The sequence below is a fragment of the Semicossyphus pulcher genome, unplaced genomic scaffold (genome assembly GCF_022749685.1).
Source record: "Semicossyphus pulcher isolate SPU_LCO1_2020_fin unplaced genomic scaffold, fSemPul1.0.p SCAF_8, whole genome shotgun sequence".
Lineage (NCBI taxonomy): Eukaryota > Metazoa > Chordata > Actinopteri > Labriformes > Labridae > Semicossyphus > Semicossyphus pulcher.
Window position 1 is genome coordinate 3,086,507 of NW_027211759.1, and position 17,616 is coordinate 3,104,122.

A 17,616-nucleotide genomic window follows, 5' to 3' on the forward strand; every position below is an offset into this window, starting at 1 on the left:
AAGGGGGATTTTGGTTTGGACGAACTCTATAAGTATCCAATGTAATATTGACTATAGAGTAAAGTTGGCGAACACATACAGACAGAGATGATTTTCAAAATTCATTGTAAGTTAAAACTGTCTGACAGGAGTATGTCTGGTTAGATGTTCAGCTGAAATGTCGTCGCTAACAGAATGGTTCGGTCCGATGTGGCAGCAGGAATGCAGCTCTGCGGAGGGAAAAGGGGGGCGGGGGGTTTAGCGCGTGGATTGGGATGGAAATGTGACGTAGCACGGGGAGGAGCCAGATGGTCGACGAAAATGTAAATAAGATGTCTCTCGTCATAAATAAATTATAAAACGTGGAATATTTGTTGATTTGTTGCCTCTTCAAAGTTTCTGCCAAATATATAAAAATAATGCTGCACTAAACTTATGATAGACTAAATACACTATACCTACTATAGATAAAAAATAATGTAATGTTAAATTATTTAAAATAGCCTAATTATTGTGTATTAAACATGTAGACATCAATTGTTAATATTCTAAAAAAAAAATATAGCTGCTTTAAAAATTCTGCTCACCTGATTTCTTCAACAGATTTTAAAGATTGATTTCTCTCTGTCTGATCCTGAGCTCTTAAAATAAAGTTAACCTTCTTTAAAGTTAGAAAGACGTGTAGTCATGTTTGCATTTTTTTATTTATCTTTATTTGAAAAGGAACAGTGAACGATAATCAACGTCAAACAGATTAAAAGTTAACTGAAAAGCTTGTTCTCACTGGCGGTTTCTTGGCATCCTTGAATAAAGAGGCAACAAGCTGCTCTGATGTAAAAGTTAAGTAAAAGTCAGGACAAATTAACTTCAATTAACTTGTTACGTAAAGGTCAGAACCTGCCTTATCAAAACAATTAAAACCAGGAGGAGCTGGTGGCAGATGGATAAATGTCGGTGGAGGGTGGCGTCCTGCAGGTCCCGCTGCAGGGTTAAAGCCAGTCAGCAGCATTAACACCAAACTAATCTGGACACCAGCTGCTTCTTCACCCTGCTGTATAAAACACGGAGCAGAGGCCGAAGACGAGGAGTTAAAGGACCATTCACAACTACCACAGAACATGCTTTGTGACAATAGTGACATCCTGCTAGAGTCCCATAGAGGCTGCAGTGTTCTTTCCACAATGTGACACAATCTGAAGTACTGGACGGCAACAACATCCTGGAGATGTATCTATTCCTAGAGCCTAACCGGTGTTAGAAGAAAAGAATGTAAAGATTATCTTCAGAGAGGTGCTGGAGGAAACGTCGAGAGGCCTTTAAAATGTAACGAGGGCAGCATCTGGAGAGCAGGATGGAGTCAGCAATTACTTTTAGCTTTGTAGCTGCATCTCGTGCCACCACCAGGTCAAAGTTTTCACATGTACTTAGAAATATCTACAAAAAAGATCAGCTAAAGGTTTTGTACAGATAATCATAAGAGAGTCGCTGTGTCCCAGTTCAGGGCTGCATCCTTCGAAGGACGTATTTGAAGGCTGATTGTGTCACAGCGGTGCGTCAAAGGCGGTCCCATTTTGAAGGCTCCTTCAGATGTGTCCAACAAATGCATCCTCCTTTTCCCGGGCAATGAAGGATCCATCAGGTGCATCCTTCACAGCCCAACATATACCGAGATTTATTGCACATTAATTTGAACGAGATGGCGGGCTCTTAAGCAGCTGAGGAGTACACTTTTAATGTACAAGTTTTGGTTTCAACTCAATCGAATAGCTAGCAGTAAAAAAAAAAATGTAAAGGGGCTTGAAACAAATTCTTTAAAAAATAAAAAGTTACGTGACGTTAGTTATGATTGCTAATTAGCCAGATAGCTACCTGTTGCTAGGCGACAGGAGGTTTGTTGACACAAGGGTAAGGCCGGGAACAGCTGGTGACGCAAACAGGAAATCCTCCGTAGACCAGACCGTCTCATTTCAGTTCGGCCTTTGCGTCTACACAGGATAGGATGCAGCCCCTGAACTGAGACACTGCTAATAAATTACTTTTGTGACCTTTGACCTCTCCTCTGCCAACAGAAATTTGGAACACACATTCATGTTCCTCTCCGGACAGATTTTAAAACCACAAGTGATCCTCTTACTTCAGTCATTCCCATCAGCCTCAGCTGTGCTTTTCCATTTACTCCTTCTCAGGTTAGCACGTTAGCATGCTAACATTTGCATTTTTCATTACAACTAGACACAAACACTGAACCTTAAAAACATCAACATGATTGGGGTAGATGGTAGCTCAGTCTGTACGGACTTGGCTTGGGAACCGGAGAGTGGCCGGCTCAAGTCTCAGTGCAGACCAAGCGTGGAATTGGGGCTTGTAGCTGGAGAGGAGTCAGTTCCTTTCCTGGGCTCCGCCGAGGTGTCCTTGAGCAAGGCACCGAATCCACCACTGTTTCCATCGGGGTGCATGTCCATGTGCAGCCCCCTCTCTCTGACATCGCTCAATTAATGTCCATGGGATCCTGTTAGTGCATGTGTGTGTTTCGGGCCTTTGTGTGATTGAATTTCCTCTCAGGGATAGTAAAGTATACCTTCTTCTTTGTAAGAATGTTAGCATGCTAACGTTAACATCTAGCTTGAAGCACTGCTGCTCAAGTTCAGCCTACAGCTTCCATTACTAGAGTCTCTCTAACTAATCATGGCTATGTTGTCTTGAAAGTGTTGAACATTCTAAACAAAATGATGCCAGTGTAATGCTGAGACTCCATGCTGCGGCTGAAAAAGAGCTCTTTCCTCATGAATTAAATTCAACTCATTTTATCTTGTTTCAAACACACCTGTGAAAGAGACACTACGATGATGATCTTAATTCGAACAGATGGTGAGGGGAAGAAGTGGGAAGAGTTGATTTCAGAGGCAGCAGAACAGTCACTGTAAGACTGAGGTGGATTTGATTATTCGTCTTTTCTCGGGTTTATAAACTTGCAGTGAATCAGATGCTTATCAAAACAGAGGCAGTGATCTTCCTCTATCAGTCTTCCAGCAGCTCTTCTGTCAGATTGGAATATTTCTTCCTGAACTTTCCACCAGGCTCTCTCCTCTGCATCTGTTTCAGCTTGTGGATTTTTCCTTTAAAAAACCTCAAAAGAAAGTTTTGCTGTTTCTGGATAAAGATAAAAAGAAAGTTTTCGCCTGCACAGAAACCCGACACTTATAACATTTCCTGCTCCTGTGGTTGAAGACAAGATAATAAATGATACAACAATTTTACAAGAAGAATCTCAGGTATTAAAGTGGAGTGAAATTTGAATGTATTTCCCTGATGTCACCACCAGATGGCGGTAGATGCTGGGCTCTCCGACCTCACCTCTCCTCTGACTTCTGCACTCGGAGCAGAAACATGATCGAACCACAGCTGCTGGGACAAAAGGTTTGTAACACAGGTGAGATCAGGTAAATCACTGACACAGGAGGGACATACAAAAACAGTTCTGTTGCGTGCAATCAACATCTAATCGAAGATCTGGTCAAAATAACAAACCTCATAACAGCTGCAAAACATTCTGCAAGAACCTGCACACATGAAGCTGATCTGTGTCTAAACTCTCTTTCTTGCTTATTTTCATGCTGTTAAATAAAGATGATATTATCTCGGTGATCGAGAGGAGTGAAGTAAATACAAAACTGAAGTATTGGAGCTTTAAAACAAAACAGTTTATTCACAATTTAGCTTCACTTTTCCACGTGCTATGATCCACAACTTAGTTTTATTTCTATTAAACACTTTGCATACAATACATTGTTCATTAGGTGGACTTAAAGTTTAGCTCCCTTATTAACCAAAGGCTAATGTGCTCTGAGCAGGGAACGTGTATCTCAATATAGTTTGAAAGAAAAGGATGATATTATGTATTTTAAAAAATCAGCACTTTTTCTACTTCACATAATGGACTGAAATTCATCCACCAGTTAAAAAGAAACGACGCCCTCTTCCCAGAATATTCCTCTGAGGCCCAGACGTAACCTGGGCTCTTCTCTCTCAGTCTGCCGGTGTAATTTAATCAAAGCTGCTGCAGAACGGCATGATGGGAGTCATCGTGTCTGTCTGCGCTGTTTCCTGTTCACAGGTCAATTCAAAGAGATCAGACAGTCCGACAAACACGGCCGCTTCACACGGGGAGAGGCAGCAAGCGTGGAGGGAGAGAGACTAAGCAGGGTTTGAACTCTCCTTTGTCATTCTGTCTCTTTCTCGCAGTGAGAACAAATTCATCTGAAAATGTGCTGCGTTATTTCCCCGTATGTAAATGATACTGTGCTCCCCCTCGCCTGAGCCGGCCGGTTTCTCACCCTCGCTCTGTGTGGTCTTCTGGATACGCTCTACTTTAACCCTCCAGCATGTTCCAACACTGTGAGTCAGTTAATCCTCCAAGGACCATAGCATTATTACATATTATGTAGAAAACTACGGAGGCCCTAAGCAGACATGCATCCTTACACTTTATTTACTCCGTTTTCCAGTGATGAGTAATTTCTGGTTTCCCCCTCATGGCGGACTAATGGACCTTGTTATCGCTGGATAACAAAGCTGGCTTGGTTCACTTCAGTTCTCTTCTCCCCAGAGCTGCAAAAGCACAAAACAAAAGGAAGCCTCTTTCCTGCTAACACCTGCCTTTTTTGCTTAAATAGGAAAGGTTACAATCAGCTTTCAGAACCGGGTAAAATGACTCCGCAGTAGACCCGGGTAATTATGGCCTCGGCTCCGATCGGCATTGATGGGAACACAAAACCCGTGTCGACACGCTAAGCTCCCCCCCCTTTCCAGCACGGTGCTCTGCTCTGTTGGTAACTTCTGCGACTCCTTCTCAGCTACAAACTCCACCGGTCTCCGTCTGAGCAGTGCTCGAACATCGTTCCAAATTTGTCGGCGCTGAGATTGATAAACAGACTGAATGAGTGATAGATACAATAAAGACCTAACCACTGTAACATCTTCACTGGTTACTAACCCTGTCTCCGGCGCGTTTTTAACGTCAGACGGTGACACAGCAGAAAAGAGACTGACAGGAGGATACTTTACTGGCAATGGGAAAAGAGACAATCTGCATCTATAAGTGGGTCTTCCCGGGTCTGAAAAACCTGCGTCAACGCGCTAATTTCGGTGGTAATATCACAGTGATCAGCCTGTTGTGACAGAAAATTATCCTGTTATCACAAGAAAGCAGCTTTGTTATCTCGAGATAACGAGATAAATAAGTCGAGATCTCGAGAAAACAACTGAGATTATCTCGTTATCACAGGAAAATGGAGCAAATAAAACGATGGATGCATATCTGTTTAGTGCTTCCGTAAAAAAAAGAATCCATGAAGAAAGTATCCGTCAAAGCACTCTGATAAAGCAGATGCAGACTAAAGGAGATAACTGAATACAAAATGTTCATAACTGTACCTCTAATTTGTTTATTTCAGACCCATTTATTGTGTAAATCCATCAGATTACAATCTTTATGTGACAAAGTGCTGATCATATGAACTGCACCAAGTTTCTGTAGGTGTGAAGGAGGTCTGAAGGCTAACATACTCTCTTGTTCTGTGTAAACATTCTGGATTGATTTATGGAAACCACCCTTCCCCTTGTTCCTCCACCTCTGCGTCTCCAACACTAACATCCACCTGCCCGGCTCAGCAGTTCCAGTATTTCTGCAGCTGGCAGGACCTGTTTCAGTCCACAGCTCAGCTTCTGCTGCAGTCTGTCTGAGTGTGGGAGAGTCCCATGCTTGTTAAGCGGCATCACTCAGAAGGTCTTATCAGTGCACGTATAGAGACGAACAGCGGCTGTTGCTGACAAAGAAAAACAAGTCAGAAAGTCCAACAGAATAAAATCCTCCCTGATCCACGGACTGATACGAGGTCACAGAAACTTCGGTACCAGGCCCGAAGGAAGCAAAATGTTCCAACATAAATATAACTTCATAGGATATTTGTACAGTTATTACCTTGGAGTGGTGTCTGCATGCATGTGTCTGTTTCTTCATCACTTAACTGAAGTAAATTAGCTTCTTGATCTGCATGTGCAGGGCTCTGACTGCTGCAGAAGGTAGCTAACATACAAAGAGAACACAAATGATATACAGACCCAATTCTGCAGGGGGACACAACAATTGCTTAACTACTATAGCTAGCAAGGCAGAAGACAAAGCAGCCAGATTATCCGATGGCTACTAGCTGATACTAGCGAACTATCTCCAAAACAAACTATAGCTGTGTCCCAAGCCAGGGGCTGCATCCTTCGAAGGACGTATTTGAAGGCCGATTGTGTCACAGAAGTGCGGCGAAGGAAGACACAAAAGTTTTTGGTTTCAACTCAATTGAATAGCACACGTTACACATTCAACAATGAATTTATCTTTAAAATAATTGGTTAACTTACTCGACGTTAGTTGTGCTAGCTTGTTATCCTGCTAGCTACCTGTTGCTAGGCGACAGATTTGGCGTTTGGTGATGCAAGGGTAGACCAGACTGTCTCATCGCAGTTCTGCTTTAACAGTCTACGCAGGCTACGAATGGAGCGTCCATTCAGTAACACAAACAGCACTCTGTTGATGCACAACAGTGAGCTACAAGTTTGCGTACTTCCATCCAGCTATCTATCCAGCTTATCCTGGAAAGGTGATGTGGGACTTCTAAAGGTTTCATTTATGACAAATCTCAATCATCTCAATAATCGCTAGCTAAAAACTATCTGATTTTGTACCAAACAGCTCTTCCTTTTTGCAGTCATTTTGGAGGACATGCAAAAAAAGGATCTCAGACAATGCAACAATGATCTTCTCTTGCACAATCATAGCAAGTAAAGAATAAACATTTGTCATAGCACTTCAGATTGCAGTGCCCTCTTTGTACAGCTTTACAGTACCACACTTCCTATCTAGCAATACTTTGATAATCGTCTCATTAGCCTCCAAATGAAATTGATAGGTCTGAAGTTTTGCACCAGGTGGAGAGGCACAAAGCAAGTGTAAAAGTTCAGAGGGATTTCTTTTGCATCTGCAGTTTCTGCTCGGTTCTGCTCCAGGAAGCTCTTGGGTTGAAGGAATGCACCGTGATTGTATCTACAGTTTATGTTAGCTGCTCCACAGTTGGGTTCGGGTGATATTGCGTGACAGCTCTCAGGAAGTCTGATATAAAGTCAACCTTGGTTTGAGTCCGCCTGTTTGTTCAGCCGAAAAAACTAGTTTCTGAACATTTCTGATGTGCTGATGTGAAGCTGAGATGAAGTCTGTGTAGTGTTTTCTCAGCTGGAAGGTTACAGAAACTGGACATGGAGACAACACCTTTTCCAGGGTCATTAACATTCCTATCAATCTCAGCGGTACTTCACGTTCAGCAAACGTCAGCTTGTTTAAAGTGGTGGTCCGACCTGTCTGATATGTCTTCTTTGCTAATGTTTTACGCTGCTGCACTGGTAATATCTTTGATCATTCCAAACAGTCATTTCACCGTCGATCGTACTCGTTAAAACACAATCTTCAGTCCTTTAACAACTTCACTTTAACTCAACGTGACTCAATTAACTTTCTGACCTGCTTTAATACTTTAAAACCAATGGCACTGGTTAAAAAATCTGAGTGTGTCTTTCCAAACCAGCTTAAGTTAACGTTTAATTTAAATCAGAACTGTGCCTCCCTTACATTAAATAGGCTACTCTATCAAAAGAGTAATCCCAACCACAAGCCGAGTATACTTTCTCTAAATCTGGGCCGTTCAACGCAACGCAACGCAACGCAACGCAACGCACACAGACACAGCTGATGGTCTCCATAGCAACGACGCACTGACATACCCCACTACTTCTGTGTTAATACTATATAACGTTATTAGGCCCAGGTTACATGAATTATCTAGCTGGATTTCTGCTATCGTTCTAAAAAGAAGTGGATGACAGTGAAAGCGACATGCTCACCATGTTAGCTGTAACATTGATTAATAAACGTCGAAGACAGAGAGTTTGGAAAGAGAGGATCTGGAGCCGTCTGTGGCTGCTGCAGCGCCAGAGACAGGGCGCCTACACCAACTTATGCTGTTTCCTGATTGGCTGAAGTGAAATAGGTACATCATTCAGTTCTAAAACTGCATTTGGAGATTTGACAAGTCAAACCTTCTGCAACTCCACACAACGGCTTCAGACGCTCTGCAGCTAACCAGCTCACAGCGCTGCAGTTTTCTCTGCAACACTCTGAAACTGTTTTGTTGCGTTGTGAATCATTGCTCTGAACTGGACCATGCCGGGTGATGTGATGGTCCGCCAGTGTTTTTTAGTTTAATAAGGATAACCTGCGTTTTGTGAACTTGATTCTTTCTTTTAGTGGGTAATATTTCTGTTTGGGTGTAATTATGGTTCTGGTACCACTACAGAGAGTGTAACTAAGAATTCACATTATACATGTGCTGTATACTACAACAGACAAAATGAATGTTACTCAGACATGGTCAAGCAATATACAAAACCAGACTCTAGAATGTTCTCCGGTTGGTTTACTGCCTGGACTTCATTTGCTGTTTGGTCCATTGAATAAGAATTTCCCGTTTGGCACTGATGAGGAGGAGCCAAACCAACAATAGGGGGGCATCTGTGCCCCCAAGTTCAGCCAGGGACCTGAGAGACAGGGGACAGAGACTGGGATTCAGCCGATCATCAGAGGGAGAAATTCTGCATCTAAAGGTTTAAAACAGAAGAGACGAGGAAATCATCCAACAGGAGGCCGTGATTCTCAGCACAGACGGCACGGACAAGCAGGTATGTTGTCTTCTTAATAACGTTTTTCTCCCTCTTACTGAAAGTGTTAAGCATAACATCATACAAGTCAGATAAGACCCCAGGCTCTGCAGGTCTGTAGATATCTGATTTAGTTCAAACAGAAGCTGTTTGTCGCTTCAACGTAGCTTTTAAAGTGTTTGTTATTGCCATTTGTTGGTTATGTAATCTTTCACATGTTTGTCATGACGGTTTAGTGAACTGTGTGATGTTTGAGTGAGGCTCAAGAGTGTTAGTGTATCATGAGGGAGATGGCTTCTTTATACTGAAATCCTTGGATGGTTTTGATGCTCAAACTTACTAAAAACTGCACTTAAAGTGTTCAGATTGATGTTTTTATATTTAGCAACTGATGAGTTTGGCAAAAGCAACAATAATGCAGGTTGTCTGCTAGAGTGTAGATGTAGTTCATGCAAATGGCACGAGGACACGTCTTTGTCTTAAACCAAATAAATGCCTTCCTCTGCGATTGTTGTGCGGCTAGGTCGCTAACATTAGCTTGTTAAGACTTCATTCATGTGCACAGGCAGGTAGGCAGGAGTAAAGGAAGGTAAGCCTTTTAATTATATCATCCAGGAAAAATATCATTGGAATGCTGTTTAGATGTATTCCTCTTTAGATCCCAACAGCATGTAAAGGGAATTTCACCAAATATAGCCAAAATGCTTCTGAAGTAAATTCTCTACTCCAGCTTTAACGACCAATCTGTGACAGTCAAATGTGAAATGCAGCTTTACATAGCTGTAGCAGTGAAACGTCTGAGCGCTGGTGTTAATAAAACTGTAAAATCACATCTGGAAACTGCAGCAGAGAAACCGCAGAGCTGAAAACCACACGTGGACATAATGAAGACTCCAGTGAAACCTGGAATGAACCAGATATCATCAGTGTGAGCGTGGTGGAGTAAAAGGCCTCAACTGGCTTCAAATGAACTCGTTTGTTTGACGTGTGGACAATCCAACGACTGATTAGTTTGAAGCAAACCGAGGACTAAATTCAGAGGCAGCTCAGCATGTGATATTTGAGTAAAAGTCTTACTCAATGTTTTGCAGCCACATGTTAGACAGAACAAACAACATGCGCATTAACTAGCTATTGGTAGAGCCTTGGAGCTAAAACTGGAGAAGCATGAAAATCTAAAACAAATTTGAAAGTAATTTGGCCGCGGATATTTTGCTCTGTTGCACATGCATTATGTAAGTGTCTTAAATATGATGCTATGGAAATGTTTAACACAGAAAATACTTTTTACATGCAACAACAGTAACATTTAGCCTATCCTAGCTGTCATTGGGTGGGAGGCGGGGTTACACCTGGACTGATCTCCAGTCAATCACTGGGCTGACACACAGAGACAGACAACCTTTCACACTCACATTACAACTAAGGACAATTCAGAGTCACCAGTGAACCTAACGAGCATGTCTTTGGACTGTGGAAGGAAGCCGGAGTACCCGGAGGGAGCCCACGCATGCACGGGGAGAACATGCAAACTCTACACAGAAAGGTCCACGATACAGGACATTGACAGGGACAGGGTAAAGCTTCTTCGGAGGTACCAGGAAATGGCTATGAAGTGGAGATGAGATGATGGCTTGCAGGGCTGAGGAGACATGGACGGTGGGAAATGGTGGGGTCTGGTTGGGCAGGAAAGAAGGCAAGGGCATAGACATGGATGACAGGAGAGGTGCAGGGATACCAGGCAGGGAAGCAGGCAAAAGGGATCCTGGACAAAAAAATCTAGAATTTTTTTAGCTCGACAGTTGAGAGGATGATCTGGCAGAGTCAGGGTTATAATTTGACAACAATTCCCACGGCACACATGAGTAAGACCAAAATTCATAGCATTCCTTTGTGTTTTAGTTTGTGTTTATTCTGGACTTAAGGTCTTAAGGGACCCAACAAGATCCCACAGTTACAGCCACAAACCCCACAGTTTGGGTCCAAATGATAATCAAACAAACAAGGTCTGGTAGAGTCTGGTCGGTTTGCTGCAGGTCTCACATTTGAGTTAAAACGCAGGTTGGTCCAAGCTCTCTTTTAGTTGCTGTTCTTTTCCAATGGGTGGAGCATCATGCCAGCTGTTCCATCTGTTTGGTATTATTTATTCTGCATGACAGTTTGGATCAGGTCAAATTATCTTCAGCTTTATTCTGCACCGTTCTGATCATCCTTGGTTTTAGATCAGGTCTCTTTTTTTAAGGGTCCATTAAGGATCGAGACACGTGTGGTAAGCCTTAATGCAGAGCCATCTCCCTTACCCACAAAAACACAGACTCACACACACAGTTGTCTTGTAACCACATTTGTAATTCCACACATGCAAACTCTATGTACATGTTGGGAGTCACATCAGCAGCTGACTCAGACTTTCTGTGGTTTTAAAACCCACCCACAGACACACACAAAGAAACACGCACACACACACACTCCATAATGTGCGGCGTTGCTAAAGAGCGACAGTCACTCTGTCTCTGGTTGTTAGACATTAACACTAGATCATTAACTGCTAATTCAGGGATGGCTTCATATTTTCCAGAAAGCTGGTCATGAATCAAACACACTCACTCAGACCCATCCAGACCCGCCAGAGACCCCCGAGCATCACCACATCTGCACACACAGCTCTGCTAAAACGCACAGATAAAATCCAGCTAACGTAAGCTCGATAACTTGCAGAGCTTTTTTCCCTCCTCACTTTGATGCATGAAAATAATGTATAATCCTGAAACAGAGCACCAAGGGGAATTCATTGCACAGTAAAAACAAAGAAGGTGTGTTAGCGGCCTCGAAGCTCACTTGCTATTTGGATAATACATTTTTCATTACCTTGAGCTATGTTAACATGCCAGCAATAAATATGCCATGGTCAACATGGTAGTTAATTGTGTTAGCATGCTAGCATGAGCTAATTTGTCCTAAAACCCAGCTAACATAAGCTTGTTATCTTGCTGAGCGTTTCCCCTTTTCATTAACTCCATTGATTGTAAACTATTTCCTGAAAATAAATTACCAGGAGGAATAAAGTGCCCAGTAAAGACAAAATAGGTCAATATCTTCTGTGACTTACTAGCACTTGCAAGTTCTCAGCTAGCTAGCTCACCAATGTAGCTTGTTCAATGTCAACAAGCTCATTAGCTCACTTGCTAATGGTCCAATAAATTCAAAAAATGTAAAGGTTTTCATTGCTTGAGCTAAATGCTAACCTGATGAATATGCCTGTGACAACAATGCTAGCGGGGCTCTTTATTAGATGTGATCAATTCTTGGTAAATTCAGCGTGCTGATTTGATTTCCCTTCTTTAGTAATCTATTAAATGAAAACATAGTAAAGTCCTGGGGACAAAATACCAAGGGGGCTAATTGGCAGATTTAAGAAAACACGCACTTGCAAGTTCCCAGCTGGCTAGCTCAACAGGCGAGCTAGTTACGTTTTGGCCACCTGCTTAGCTCACTTGCTAAATTTTAACCTGATGATGGTGCTGGATTAAAAGTAAAGAGATCACCAAAGTTAGAACAATTCCTCCTCTAAAGACTATGAATGTCCAAACTAAAAGTTATGGCAATCCATCCAGCGGTAATACTTGTTGAGGTACTTCAGTCTGGACCACTGTGGTGGACTGACTGACTGGCATTACCATCACACTCCACTAGCTTGGCAAAAAGTCACAAGGTTTAGCTCACACGACCGTTAACCTTCTGTCTTCATCTGGATCCAATTAGCTGAGTTCAGCTGCTTTTTACCATTCTGTTGTGTCTGTCTGGGACAACATAAAACGGAGTCTCCTGTGTCAGTTTGGACTCAGACTTTCAGTTTGGGGGGTCTTTCTTGTGGTCTGCTGTTGCGGTGTTTTCATAGATTCTGGGCCTTTGGCTGGTTTAGAGGACAGCCTGAGTGGCTTCACCGCACTTGTTTGTCTTGGATCACCAGAAAAACCATGCAGCTGGGAGAATTATGAAACTGGTGCAAGAACGAGAAGAAATGCTTTCATAAGCTGCGCCGGACATGGAGAAACATTTTGATAAATTACTGCCTTCTTTAGATGTTTTAACGGAAAGGTTTCGACTATTTATTTGTGACTCTAACTCTGAGTAGTCTTTCATCCTCTGTCTTCTCCATAGTGGAGAGCTGGCTCCACTCACTGATCCACATCCAAGATTGCTGGGATAATAAAGTTCTCGTGCCATTAAAGTCATCATCTCCAGGCCAGCGCTTCCTTAGATGAATGAAATGCTGAAATGATCGGAGAAGCCTCAGCCCACCAGCGGTTTCCTGCTCCGCTGCTCCAGTTACAATCCCACAAACAGAATGATGGGAGATTTTCCGTGGCTTCCTTGGAGGCAACCTCAGTGGCCATGTTTCCCAAGAGTAGGGTCACAATATCTTTCCCCCGACTTTGGAAAAACTGAATTATGAATTACTTGCATATGAGGGGGCGCCAAGGGCAATTATATGGGGAGCTCTTACATAAAAAAGCTGGAAGGAGCCGTTTGGATGAAAGTCAGAGAAGAAAATAAAAGGCAGAGCTACAAAGAGGCTTAAGATGTACTGTATGTGTAACTGAATAAAAAAGGATTGTTACGCTTTGTAGTTGAGAAATAAAGCCTTTAGTTCTGAAAATAGAAAACAAAAACATTCGTCCGTCCAAGCATTGTAAACACATTCTCAATCTCTAATCCTCAAATGCGGCAGCTTGGTCAGTGGCCATCTCCTTACGATGATGTAGGAACTCTTGAAGCGTCAGTTTTGCACTACAGGGGGCCCTAGAGAGTTTTGCTCTGCAGTGAAGTTAGCAAAAATAAATATGCAACTTCTTGTAAGGCTCTCAAAGTAAATCTGTCAAGTTATTAATGAGCAATACCTTCTAAATATAGCTTGCTGAGAAACACGATTTGGAATAATGAACATGTGGTTAACGCTATGAAAGGGTCGGAGTTTGCTTAGGTTACCAAAACAACTTGGTTTAGTTTAGTAGAAATATTATGGTTTGGGTTTAAATAATCACTTGCGTACCATATTTAATGTAATTAACATAAGTAGTTCCGTAACTAACATACTTTAGGTAATTAAAAATGAAGTCAACTCCTTAAAAGAAGTCAACATTGACTATTCGTTTCACACAGGAATTAAATCCTGGTCTCCTGGAAGAAAGTCTTTTGCTTGGGGGCGCTGTTTTAGCTTGGTTGGTATACAGAGGCTACAGTCCTCGTCGCACTGATCGCAGGGTCAACACCCGGTCTGCTGATCATTTGGTGCCCCCACTCTCTGGTCCCCACATTTCCTGGCTACCTTCAGCTGTCCTATTGATTAAAGGCCAAAACCCCAACTTTGCTTGTTTGAACCATCCATCCCCCAACCAGAACCCAAACCTGACCTTCATGATTTTCATATTACATCACCTGACCTAAATGGTACATCAAAACAATAAGCGTTAGGACACCTTCCAGCTGACTCTAGAGGGGTACCTATTTTTTGAGGTATTGAGCGACTGACTAAGCTGCTGTATTTGTCGACTTTGTAGTGAGACTTAGCTGTTATTCTCAGTGCACACAGAGGGTGGGGTTGCAGTTGTTCGCAGGAAAAACTGACATAGACGGGTTCTTTATCAAGCAATGTTATATTCAACGATGTTTAGTGGGACCCTCTGACTTTGAAAGAAGCACCTCTGAGTTATAAGTTAGAGCTGTATTTGTTGTTAAATGATTGGAATTTACAGAGAGGGGAGAGTTTATCCCGATTGCCCTCCCTGTCCACACAATAACTGCTACTTTGGGATTTGTACCAGCATCCTTTTATCGCAGTCCTGCTCCCTCTGAGAACAGGGGAGCTTTGTGTTTTATTGTGTTGTGGAATTTGGAGCATTCACCTCATTGATCATCTCTAATGTGTCCTCTCACATTATCTCTGCTCATTCAACCCCATAATGTGTTTATTTTCTCTCCAAACAATTTGATTCTCCTCTCTGCCTGTGTAGGACCACTAATTGCTCCATGAGGAATCAGGGGCCATGGCTCTGATGGAGCTTCGTCTCCTGGCGCTGGCCTTGTGGGTTTGCGTGGGAGTAGAGTTCCAAGTTCAGGGCGACCAGATGAAGCCAGCCCGGGTACCTCTGATCCCTCATCGGCCTTTTGTTGTTGTGTGGAACGCTCCCACTGAGTCCTGCCGCCTTCGATTCAAAGTGGACTTGGACCTTAGTGTTTTTGACATTGTAGCAAACCTAAATGAAACCCTAAGTGGACCAAATGTCACTATATTCTACCACAGCCATTTGGGATACTACCCATACTACTCCAACTCTGGGCTTCCTATCAATGGGGGACTACCGCAGAACCAGAGCATCTCCAAACACCTGAGCAAGGCCAGGGCAGACATTGACAAGCTAATCCCCCATAAGGATTTCCGAGGCTTGGGTGTCATTGACTGGGAGAACTGGAGGCCTCAGTGGGTCAGAAACTGGGGCTCTAAGGACATCTACCGCAACAAGTCCAAGGAGCAGATCCGGAAGCTTCACCCTCACTGGCCGGAGAGCAAGGTGGAGAACGAAGCGAAGGAAAGTTTTGAGAGGGCTGGGCTGGCCTTTATGAATCTGACCTTGGCCTTGGCTGAAGGCCGCAGGCCTGATGGGCTGTGGGGGTTTTACCTGTTCCCAGACTGCTATAACTACGGATACAAGCAGCATCCTCAAAGGTACACTGGTGAATGCCCTAACATTGAACACGTACGGAACGACCATCTGATGTGGCTTTGGAAGGAGAGTACGGCCCTCTACCCATCTATCTACCTGGACTATGAGCTCAAGTCCTCCCCCAACACTGTCCGGTTTGTCCACTATCGGGTCAAGGAAGCCATGAGGATTGCATCGATCGCCCGAACAGACTTCACATTGCCTGTGTTTGTCTACTCCAGACCTTTCTACGCCTACACCTTTGTGGTTCTGTCAGAGGTTAGTTTAAAATAGTTTGACTTAGGAGGCTTCCTGCAAAACTGCTAACAAACCATGACCATTCAACCAGTGATGATACGTTCACTCTTTTCAACTGTTTCTTGGTAACAGTAGGGAACAGAGTCGTACTTAAGAGTTGTTCTTATTATCTTTGTACCAACATTGTACTTCCTTCCCTAAATCCCCTACCATTGTTTCACTCCAGATGAATTGGTGTTAATAATGGTAGTTGGCCAACCACTAATAAACACAAGGGGAAGACCAAAAGTTCCACTCCCATGTTGTTTATGTTAACAGCGACAATAAGCCAGTTACGTGATCCATCCATCCATCCAGCTTATGCTGTTCAGGGTCACGGGTGGGGGGCTGGAGCCAATCCCAGCTGTCATTGGGCGAGAGGCAGGGTTACACCCTGGACTGATCGGCAATCAATCACAGGGCTGACACACAGAGAAAGACAACCTTTCACACCCACATCTATGGGCAATTTAGAGAAGACGCAGGCATGTTCTGGTAAAATTTGCTAAACTCCAAAATAGGAAATGAGTGCCTGAGGATCCAGCTCTTTTGAATAGCTCTAATTACCATCATTAGATTCAACCTTGATGACAACCTTGGTTGTCCCTGGTATTATATATACTACTGGTATATTGTAGTAAAACTGCTTTGGTGTGTTCAGTATAATTCAGTATCAAGTGTCAGCTACCAAGAGAAAGCCTCTTCTCAGCCACGAGTAAATAAGCAATAACTTGACGAGACGAAGTGAATCATTTGGATTGCTGCATGTGTCCTAAAAATTGATGGTTAGATGGTTACAGTTGGATTCAGGTGTTTACTTGGCTTAAAGTGCCTCTTTTAACCTGTTTCAGAGTGACCTGATTCACACCATTGGGGAGAGCGCCGCCCTGGGAGCATCAGGAGTTGTTCTCTGGGGATCATCAGAGTATGCACGAACCCAGGTAAGACAAGAAATCACTACCAAAGAGTCTGGTGATGATGACATTGAAGGTTTTGAGATGAGCTTTAATTTTAAAGTCAATGAAGAGACCCCCGAAAAAGCTTACATTTTTCTTATAATGAGATAAATCGAACAGTCTTAAACTGAATGCCTATCATACCACATATACATTCTTTATTCTTTATTCTGAGAAAAATATAAACAAATGTCATTTTTCTTTACTCCAGGACATGGTGGCTTTTTGTTTTTTAACGCTGAGTCAGTCAAATTTATGTGTCAAAGAGGTCAGGACTTGATTGTTTTACCTCCTTTTTTTAACAGACTCGGCTGTAAATCTAGGAGTCAAGCTCAAGAGATTTTTTAATTTAAAACATGAAAACCACAAGTAGGATCTTTGACATTTTACAGACTAACGACTCTGTCTTCGTCTTCTGCCTCCAGAGGAACTGCCTGACAGTGAAGAAGTACATTGATGGCCCTCTCGGACATTACGTCATCAACGTCACCTCTGCTGCCAAACTGTGCAGCAAAGCGCTTTGCAAAAAGAACGGCAGGTGCGTCCGCAAGAGCCTGGACTCGGGCGCTTACCTGCACCTGAACCCCCGCTTCTTCCACATCCATCACAACCCGGCACCCAGAGGCCCTCGCTTCCACGTCAGAGGCCACCTCAACAACCACGACATCCTGGACATGAAGCACAAGTTCACCTGCCAGTGCTACCAGGGCTGGACAGGAGTTTACTGCGAGATGCCCCAGACTCCGTCACGGCCTCCTCCTCCTCCTCCTCCCCCACCTCAGCCCGTCATCCCTCTGCCTCACCCCCGGGAGCACAGCCTGCTGGGAGATATCCTGCTCCTCCTATCCCTCCATTTCTCCTGTCTGTGTATCATCATGTTCCTGGGACTCTGTCTGATCATTAAGTGTCTGATATTGTAG

At 43.2% G+C, this 17,616-nt stretch overlaps 1 protein-coding gene across 1 annotated transcript; it reads left to right on the forward strand.

Moving 5' to 3' along the window:
* The first annotated feature begins 14,786 nt into the window (after positions 1-14,786).
* On the forward strand, positions 14,787-17,616 carry hyal6 (hyaluronoglucosaminidase 6). The gene is made up of 3 exons (XM_069686804.1): positions 14,787-15,722; positions 16,592-16,681; positions 17,122-17,616. Exons 1-3 carry the CDS (start codon positions 14,787-14,789, stop codon positions 17,614-17,616), a joined length of 1,521 nt encoding a protein of 506 aa, XP_069542905.1.

What these genes read in the sequence shown, in the direction of transcription:
- hyal6 (XM_069686804.1), top strand. Translation starts at nt 14,787, where the DNA reads ATGGCTCTGATGGAGCTTCGTCTCCTGGCGCTGGCCTTGTGGGTTTGC. An exon ending in CCTTTGTGGTTCTGTCAGAG is followed by an intron (nt 15,723 to 16,591) that starts GTTAGTTTAAAA and finishes AACCTGTTTCAG; the next exon opens with AGTGACCTGATTCACACCAT. An exon ending in CAGAGTATGCACGAACCCAG is followed by an intron (nt 16,682 to 17,121) that starts GTAAGACAAGAA and finishes TTCTGCCTCCAG; the next exon opens with AGGAACTGCCTGACAGTGAA.